At 36.1% G+C, this 9,057-nt stretch overlaps 2 protein-coding genes across 3 annotated transcripts; one reads left to right on the top strand and one right to left on the bottom strand.

Moving 5' to 3' along the window:
- Positions 1-808: 808 nt before the first annotated feature.
- LOC116176170 (Bardet-Biedl syndrome 1 protein) lies at positions 809-3,202 on the top strand. The gene is made up of 10 exons (XM_031494648.1): positions 809-876; positions 932-1,194; positions 1,248-1,443; positions 1,490-1,703; positions 1,753-1,995; positions 2,044-2,272; positions 2,318-2,476; positions 2,648-2,775; positions 2,823-2,957; positions 3,005-3,202. Exons 1-10 carry the CDS (start codon positions 866-868, stop codon positions 3,200-3,202), a joined length of 1,776 nt encoding a protein of 591 aa, XP_031350508.1. The 5' UTR covers positions 809-865.
- Positions 3,203-5,708: 2,506 nt separating this feature from the next.
- Positions 5,709-7,125, bottom strand: LOC116175658 (retinol-binding protein pinta-like). 2 transcript variants are annotated; one of them, XM_031493888.1, is made up of 5 exons: positions 6,776-7,124; positions 6,569-6,728; positions 6,153-6,522; positions 5,997-6,105; positions 5,709-5,952 (listed from the first exon to the last, which is right to left on the bottom strand). In XM_031493888.1, the coding sequence occupies exons 1-5, from the start codon at positions 6,912-6,914 to the stop codon at positions 5,810-5,812; spliced, it is 921 nt and encodes a 306-aa protein (XP_031349748.1). In that variant the 5' UTR covers positions 6,915-7,124; the 3' UTR covers positions 5,709-5,809. The 2 variants fall into 2 exon arrangements, with proteins under 2 accessions (XP_031349748.1, XP_031349749.1); XM_031493889.1 differs by having other exon boundaries at positions 5,822-5,947; positions 6,776-7,125.
- Positions 7,126-9,057: the final 1,932 nt, after the last annotated feature.

Raw genomic sequence — 9,057 nt, 5'->3', positions numbered from 1 at the left:
TTTTGGTTTTTTGCATTTTTTTCGCACAAAAACAAATACATAACCTTTTTTTGTTCTAATTCTTATTTGTGGCTATACAAGCAATACAAATAAGGTATATATGTCCCATGCGCAAAAATGCTGTAGACCGGTGTTATGTTATATACTAATGCAAATTCTTAGAGTTTCGACCACTTCATAATAAATAAGCTTGTAAAGTTATAACAAAAATAGCAAACGAGTTCTTAGGTCACTGAAAATTTAATTAGTTCTTCCTTGGTTGATGATAAAAATAATACTGAAAACAAATTTGGAAAATTCGAAACCGTTCGCGAGTTATCATGTACACAGGCGGACGGACGGAATCATGAACTCGCTTTAGGAGCTCGTTAAGAAAGGGGCTCTGTAAATTAATCAGACTAATTTTACGATTAAAATTCCTCAGAAGTAAGTACCAATGCCAACGACGCGGGCACCTTCTTTATATGAATAATTTCAGTTCCTGAAAATACAGTGTTGTCATCAACATAAATGGAGTAATTTCTGTATAATGGCTTGGATTAATTTAATAATTTTAGTATTGGTCGAGTCAGGAAATGATTCGGTACCTACTTAAAAAAATTGGTCCCCGCACTTTTTAAATAGGCCTTGTTAATATCTTATTTGATTAATAACTTGCTTAAAAAATTATGGCACTCGCATAAAATCTTAACGAATACAAGATGGCAATTTTTGTGGAATTTTGAGAAGCAATTCATCAAAAAATGAAAAGTTGCTGGAACGCTTTCATTACTTAGGTATTGATTTTACCGTTTCTACGACAACCGCTAGTTTACTACATAGGCGCCCTTTCCGTCGAATAATTCATAATCAAATTTATATTACAATGAGCAAAACGTAAAAACTCCGTAGGTAGTTGATTGGTACATTAGTTATTACCCCATTTTTGTAGGGAGTTAAATCCGTCGAGATGGTTAGAGGCCCATTCCGATAGAAGTGCGGATTTAACGACGTTGCCAAAACATTTGTTACTTGCCAATATTTGTGGTGATGGAGACTACAGATTGGTTTTGGTTGATGCTAAGTTTGGTGACGACATTTCGGCTCGGCTGAAAGTCTACAAGGGTACGGTGTTGTGCTCGGACCAATCGCTACCCGACGTTCCTAGTGCCTTAATTAGTTTCTATGTCGATGGCATCGAACCAAGAACTCCTGGTAGGTAATTCTCTTTTTCAAAAATATAGTTTTAGAACCATCGCTTTGTAAAGTCTTAGGGGTAGCTTGTGGATCAGATCTACTGATATATAAGAACAGCAAACCATTCTACAAATTCTCGATTCCACCCCTATCCATATCAGCCCTCGAACAGGACGTATGGCAAAAACTCTGTCTCTCCTCAGACGAACCCTATGAGAAAATAATTGAGGCGCTGGAATCAGTTCCTTTAAGTGAGCTATCGGGGAGGTAAAGCGAGGGGATGGGTTTCCTTTGCAAAACGTTTCCATTCCAGATCTCAGAAGTTGCTGACGCTAGCGCAACAGGAGATTGAAGACTACGTGTACAAATACCGAAACGCGGAGTTGAGGAGAATATGTCCGATAACGTGTATGACCACTCTGTATCGTAACTCCGAAGATGCCACATCAGTTTCCTATCCAGTTTTGGCAACGGAGTTCGGTCAGTTGTACGTTTTGGATTCACAAACATTCACGATACTTCATGAGGTAATCGAGAGCGTCTACTAGCAAACCAAACTAGTAAAAGTGTTAACAGGCCAGGATAAGTAACACAAAGGCAACTCCGAGCATTGTGGTTGCGGCAGGGAAGTTTGAAGTGGAATTTCGTATCCTAGTGGCGTGCAGGGAGCGGTACGTCACGCTTATCCGAAAAGATTGGCTGGAAGGTAAAAATATCCTACAAACCACCGCGTCGATTGTTGACATGCTTATAATGCCCGGTGACAAGTTCATATGTATCGCAACATCCGATAAAATGCTCAATTGCTACTCGAAACGGGTATACTCTTGGTGGTGACAGTTTACGCAAACTAACCCAGATTTTTAGGGCAATAAGCTGTGGTCGGTTGCAACAGCTCAAGCGATTACGTGCATTTCACTAGTACCGCTACAGCACTTAAGCTTGTCGCTGGTCGCCGTTGGAATGCAAGGGGGCTCAATCCACTTATATCACAGTCGGCACCCAGTCGATTACATTTCCGCCCCCGACACACCATCGGCGATCGTGTTCGGGCAGATGGGCCAAGAGGACCATGTCATGGTGATAATAACTTTAGGTCGGCCATCGCTTGCTTTACCGCTGGTTCATCTATTATTCGTAGGTGGAACGATAAACTTCAAGATACTGAAACGGACGGCAGATTTTGGTTTGAATCAAGATACGGGAATATCGCCAACGATTCAAAGTAAACCATTACCATTGCCGAAGAGAAGCAAACTGTTTTTGGAACAAAGCCTGCGAGAAAAACAAAATCCTACTGGTAAGAAATTGGGTTACAATATCCTGCATTTTTTGTTCTTCAATGGTCCATGGCAACTACGCAATTACTATATTCATATAAAATATAGACTGACTCTGTTCTTGACATAGCATCCAATGCAAGAGTACTCTGAACCAGTACAAACTTTCCCAGAATCTCATTTTTTTACAGATATGCATCAAAGCTTTCAACAGGACCTGATAAGATTACGTTTGACATCTGCTAGGACTTTGCTTCAAATTAACAGTGATCAATCAGGAATTGGAAACACCAAGGAGCAAATTAAGTTATCGGCGCAGGTATATGAGCTACTGGATCTATTGCCTCTATTCGTTGTTCTGTTTAGGTGCTAGGTTTGGGTCCAACATTCACATTAATTCTAACGGTAGAAAACATGAACCCAGACAAGGCATTAATCCAGTTATCCGCAATATTTCATTGCAATCCAGAAAACTACCAACTGTCTTTGTATACGCTACCGGTAAGCTTTATAGTTAATAATTTAACATGCGCGAAGTTCCATTGCAGATTCCTTTTGTACCACCGAGTCTTTCGTACAAGATCCATAACAAGGTTATTGAATGCCTAAATGATGGTTTACCTAAAGACGAAGCGCAAGGCAATAATACAATTAGAGTATTTATTGTAAGAAATGAACAAATTCAGCCGGTTCTTGCTGCAACCATTAATATGCCACCGACAGATCCTCTCGCCTTTACTATGTAAATTTGTAATAGAAAAATTATGAATAAAACCATTTTTACTTTAGTTGTTCTTTTTTAAACGAATAGAAGAGACAAAATAATAGTTTTTTTTATGGACTCAAAAATGTTCGTAAATGAGTCTTTTCCAGAATCAATTCTAAAAAGTAACTATGGCAACTATTGGTGATCATATCCGATTATCGTTTAGGTATATGTAAATAAGATATAAGCAAAGAGTAGCTATTATTATGTATTCTTGATATAATGTACAATAATTAAATAACTGTAATGTAAAGAATACAACGATACGAAAATAGTCGTACGAGTATTAAGAGGTTTATTAATGTGTAGGTACCTAAAACGTTTTTTGAGATTCATTCCTTTCAAATTGATCCCAAAAAAACTGTCTTTTAGTTTTAGGTACTTGTAACAAAAATAACTATTTCAGCAAAGGCGGAAAAATAAGAACCAATTCAAAGTTAGTAAAGATTATTGAGTTATTATTTATCTCTTTACCCTTATCTCTGAGGGCAGAACCGCAGAAGAGGGTTATTAACCCACGAGCGGCCGAGGCATATCGATATAATTATATAATAAAAACCACCCCCAATTTAATGAATCATAAGAAGTAGGAGAAAAGAAAAATTTGTAACATACGATGACCCAGAGATGTGTGTGTTTGAGATCGATATCAACCAAGAAAAAGGATCAAAATTTAAAAAATCCATTCTATAAAAATCGCTCTAATTGTGTAATTAATTTAATTAAGAACGCCGAGCAGGTAAATATACAATTTTTTATTTTGCGGTATACAAGAACAAAAACTAAATTCTAGTGATTCACGTGCAGTACTTGAAAAAAATTAAAGTATATTCTAGTTAAAACGAAATATTGAGACTGTAAATAAATCGTAAACCACGTCGACTTTAGTTTATGGAGTGGGGGCGGCAAATTTATATAAATTATAGAAAAATTAAATACTTGTCATTCATCCCCTCCCCCCTAACAACCATACATGGATATTGTAGAGAAAATGGGGCAAATTGACGTAATGCAACAATATAATAATTCTGGGGAAAATTTTAAACTGTAATAATTAAAAAAAAAAAAGTTAACTTTACCTTGGATAATCAATAAAGGAGAGCGTTTTAAAAAGTGAAAGGTACTTGTTAACAAAATGAAGCTTTTGTATAAAAATTGAAAGAATTTAAAAAAAGGCAATAAGCATACTTAAGTAAAAATCTGGGGAGAGAGCGGGATTCTGACTAAACTTTTCGAAGAGAATCTATATGCCGGTCAAGCTCTACGTTTTTCGATCGCGTATTGATTTTTAATCGAATTTACATATTGTTTTACGCGAAAGATTTTATGGTTCGCGTAAAACATTATTATTAATTCCAGTTTAAACCGAACGTATATCCGCAGTGTGTGGAGAATCGTTGTGCTCACAACCAGAGACAGTGCCGCCATTCTTAACACGTTTAAAGAACGGTGGCACGTTTTTCCTTTACAATTCGCTACGAGCTGCCAGCAAAAGTAAATAAATAAATCGTGGCTGGTTTACGCCGAAAGAGAACTTCACCATAATTTCAAACAGTTCCAAGATTGGGCTACTAGATCAAAAGTTACAGCCCTTTGAATTTTCTTTCGAAATTGGTTTCTAGTCTATAACTGTATTGAGAAGTCTGATCGAAAAAGTACGAATTGTTTTGGATTCTATGCACCAAAATTAAGAAGAAAAAGTGTTTTCCCGAGAAATTTTGGTGCAGTCGATTTTTGGTAAAAACGGAAGGTTGTACACTGCCTTTTTTGAGGCTCGAAGAAAAATTTGTCCCAGATCGACCCGGAAAAAAATTTTCTTATAGAAAGTGGCCTGTAGAATCCATAATTTCAAACAGTTCCAAGATTGGGCTACTAGTTCAAAAGTTACAGCCCTTTGAATTTTCTTTCGAAATTGGTCTATAACTTTTGATTGGGAAGTCTGATCGAAAAAGTACGAATTGTTTTGGATTCTACGCACCAAAATTAAGAAGAAAAAGTGTTTTCCCGAGAAATTTTGGTGCAGTCGATTTTTGGTAAAAAAGGAAGGTTATACACTGCCTTTTTTTGAGCCCCGAAAAAAAAATTGTCTCAGATCGACCCGGAAAAAAAATTTTCTTATAGAATGTGGCCTGTAGAATCCATAATTTCAAACAGTTCCAAGATTGGGCTACTAGTTCAAAAGTTACGGCCCTTTGAATTTTCTTTCGAAATTGGTTTCTAGTCTATAACTTTTGATTGGGAAGTCTGATCGAAAAAGTACGAACTGTTTTGGATTCTACGTACCAAAATTAATAAGAAAAAGTGTTTTTCCGAGAAATTTTCGTGCAATCGATGAAGAAATTCGTGGAAACGATGAGGAAAGAAGAGAAGATATTGAATATCTACAAGAGATTCTGAAAGAAGCTTTGGGAACAACTTTTGTAAGATGATGTGTGAATAAATGTGGAGGAACCGTTTTGGCTGACTTACCAAGGAAATTAACATTATTTCCGCCAATTTAGTTTTACTATAGGAAGATCGAATCTACTAAAAAGTATAAAAAATCAAGTAAACCATCGATTTTTTGGATGGTATAATAAAGTTAAATTTAATCCACAGTTAGTTGTCGAAACGACCCCTTCAAACCATATTCATCAACAAGGCAGCTGGCACCGTTCTGGTTCAAATAGGTGTATTGCTCATCGTCTAAAAACCATCCTCTGTAACCTTCTACTTTATCCTTCCACTGATCTAAAACATCACATTTGAATTTGTCAAGAACTGCAGCCCCTTACGAATTAACTCTGCAACGGAACTCCCTTCCCCGCCGTACTCTTTTGGTAAGATATCTTTTGGGATCGATTTTCTTAGCTCACTGTGGTAGGTTTCATCGTAAATTTTTACCTTAAACCGAAAGATACTATCGGTAGATTAAATGCTTCAGCACTTACTCTCTTCTGCAACTTTTCGGACATAAATAACTTGACCACGTTAAAAACGCTATTAAAAAATGACGGAGTGTTAATGTAATGAAATTCTTTTGCTCTGGACGGATAGGAATGCTCAAAGCAGGAGAGGATGTTCTTAACCAAGGCTGGGGTCAACTGAACGGCATGGTTTAGGGTCATGCTTCTAAAATTGTGCAGCACCACGTGACCGGAAATGACAAAGTTGTCATCCTCATTAACTAATATATCCATGACCATCAATGCCACTTTTACCATGTTTGTAACCGACACCACTTTGCCGCCGCCACAATCGTGTAGCAGTAACACCCTCGGAGCCGTTGGATCTGTCGATTTTTCAAGAGGAATCAGCACCCTGTCCAGACAAATTCAGAGATGAGGCTTACACGTTCCGATCTTACCCTAGCTGCAATAACGCTTGTAACTCGGGTAGCAATGGATCTCTATTTGTTAAAAACTCGGGAGCTACTGTCCTCATCATGTAATAGTGCGTTATTTTTTTCTTTGTACTTTCCAGGCTGAACTTACACCCTCTCAAAAAGGACAAAATCCATTGATTGTCTAGTGCACAAATTTAGAAAGCATGCCATTATAAGTAGATATCTAACCGATTCTGCTCTTAAGACAGTGGTTCTTCTTGAGCCACTCCCTGATGCACTCAATATCTTCCGCTCGTCGGCTAGGAACCTCGCCAAGTTCTTGCACGGCTAATTTTAACAAGGCGGGAGCCACTGTGCGTACAGACATATTCACTAAAACAGACTGAATTATGTACTTGTGTAATGAATCGCTTTGTTTATGTAAACAGGCGATTATCGGCGATTCAGTTTAAAAGTTATTTATCTATTATTCTTTGGAGCATACAACTGATTGATCAAATGCGTATTTATAATAAAGTCTTAAAGGACTATCGTTGGAAAATCGTTTAAATGAACGTCGGCTTTTTCTACAAAAGATCAAAGGGCTCCAGTATATAAATACGTTTACTTATTTATATATCAAGGACGAAAAATGTTTATTATCGAAATCTTTCTAGACCAGTGGTTTTAAAACTTATTTCTATGGCTGCCCCTTTCTTAAAACTAAAATTACTAAAACTAAAACTGTAGGTTTGATGCTTTATGAATATTTAGGTCTGTTTTTCGCATTTTCTTATAGAAACCTTTGAATAGAATTTTATATTCATTAGGCTACACCTGCAGCAACCGTTGTAGGTACTGCTTTAGCAATTTTGACTTTTACTCCCGTGGGATGTTCCATAATTTTCAGTCCCTAGGAAGTGAAATTCTGGTTTACCAACGTTTCTGAGTTCTGCGGGAGTAAAGTAATTAAGTACCTATTTTAGTCCGTAGAGTGTAAAAGATTTTTCAAATTTTCTAAATACTTTAGAATGTCTCTACGGCCTACTGCATCTATTTCAGTTATTTATTTACACAAATTTTTTTAATTAAAATAAATGAAAGAAAGATTATTTTATTATTATTTTATTTTTTAAACATAAATTTTAATGGGGGTGTCTACGATTAGCATGATCTGCATGCAACAAGTTATCATTTAGCGTGCACATCTTGTCTCTCGTCGACTATTAGAAATTATTTAATTTTGTGGGTTAAGTTGATTTAATACAAGTAATGTATTTTTTTTTCCCGTTAAATTTAATTTTTAGTTTTAGCTTAGAACATGACATTTAATTTCAATCTCTTTTATATTTATGAAGGCGGTTTGAGTTTAAAATAAAGGGATATTATTATTATTATTATTATTATTATTATTATTATTATTATTAATTAGTGTAAAAATGAACAAGATATTGACTTTTCTCTTTCAAAGCTAGCGCCTTTCGAGTAGCAACTTGGGATTATTATTGTTACATGGAGAAGTAAGGATAATCCCTGTAACAAAGAGAAGTTTGGGATTTGGGGCAATTTTTAATAAAATTTTTTGTGTTTGCCTTGGAATTTGAACATTCTACAATAATTCAATTTATTGTTAGAAAGTTAGAGATTTCGCCAAATACAATGGTATCATAGAGTTTGACTATTTTATTCAGTTGACGCCATCTATCCATTGAATTAACAAACTGAAAATACTACACGTATATGATTTTTAACTTTGACATATATTTATATAATTTCTTGGAGTGTAACATTAGGTTAGACTGTCGTTATGTATGCATTGTAAAATTACGTCTAAATCCTTTTTAGATGGAAATGAAAAATATTGAAATTTAGGATAGTGTAAATATTTTCCAGAAGGCTCATACATAAATACAACTATAGATGTCAGCAACGTTATATAATACATGAAATCTAAAAGTCAAAGCTGAATAAGGAATGAGAAAATATGTCGAACCATTTATCGCCTTGTTTCGTAATAACGAAACGGTTCTTTTTTTCTTAAAGTTTGTCAAGAAAGGGTGGATACCCACCCATAAATAAAATAACATAGTAAAAATCATTAACCTCAGAAAGGGGGGATATTCGCTCTCAGTGACGTCCGTGCGTGTGCCGTAGTAACCGTAATTGTCAGGTCCGAAGATGCTTAGGAACCAGGATCCTGGGCTTAGGATGCATGCAGTCTTTACTCAATACTGTTACTCCCGCCATTGAATAATACCGCCTAGCATTGCTCCTAGTCAATGTGACTAAATTTTCAGTGAAAATTGTAACAGCATAATTTTCAACGTAAATTTGTCGGTATTCGTACCAAGGTCATGAGGTTTAGTGGATATTAAAGGCGAGAGAAAAAAGCACACGAATTGCGGGGGTGAACAGGACGTCAAAAGTGGGTACCGACAAAGGGAATGTGATTGTCCACGATAGGATCTTACTGGTAGTGGAGTCAAAACTTCAAGGGAATGCGGTAGCCTTCGACAAGATCTTCTTGATGG

Source organism: Photinus pyralis, unplaced genomic scaffold, assembly GCF_008802855.1.
Source record: "Photinus pyralis isolate 1611_PpyrPB1 unplaced genomic scaffold, Ppyr1.3 Ppyr1.4_LG7, whole genome shotgun sequence".
NCBI lineage: Eukaryota > Metazoa > Arthropoda > Insecta > Coleoptera > Lampyridae > Photinus > Photinus pyralis.
This window is presented reverse-complemented; position numbering and strand designations above follow the sequence as displayed.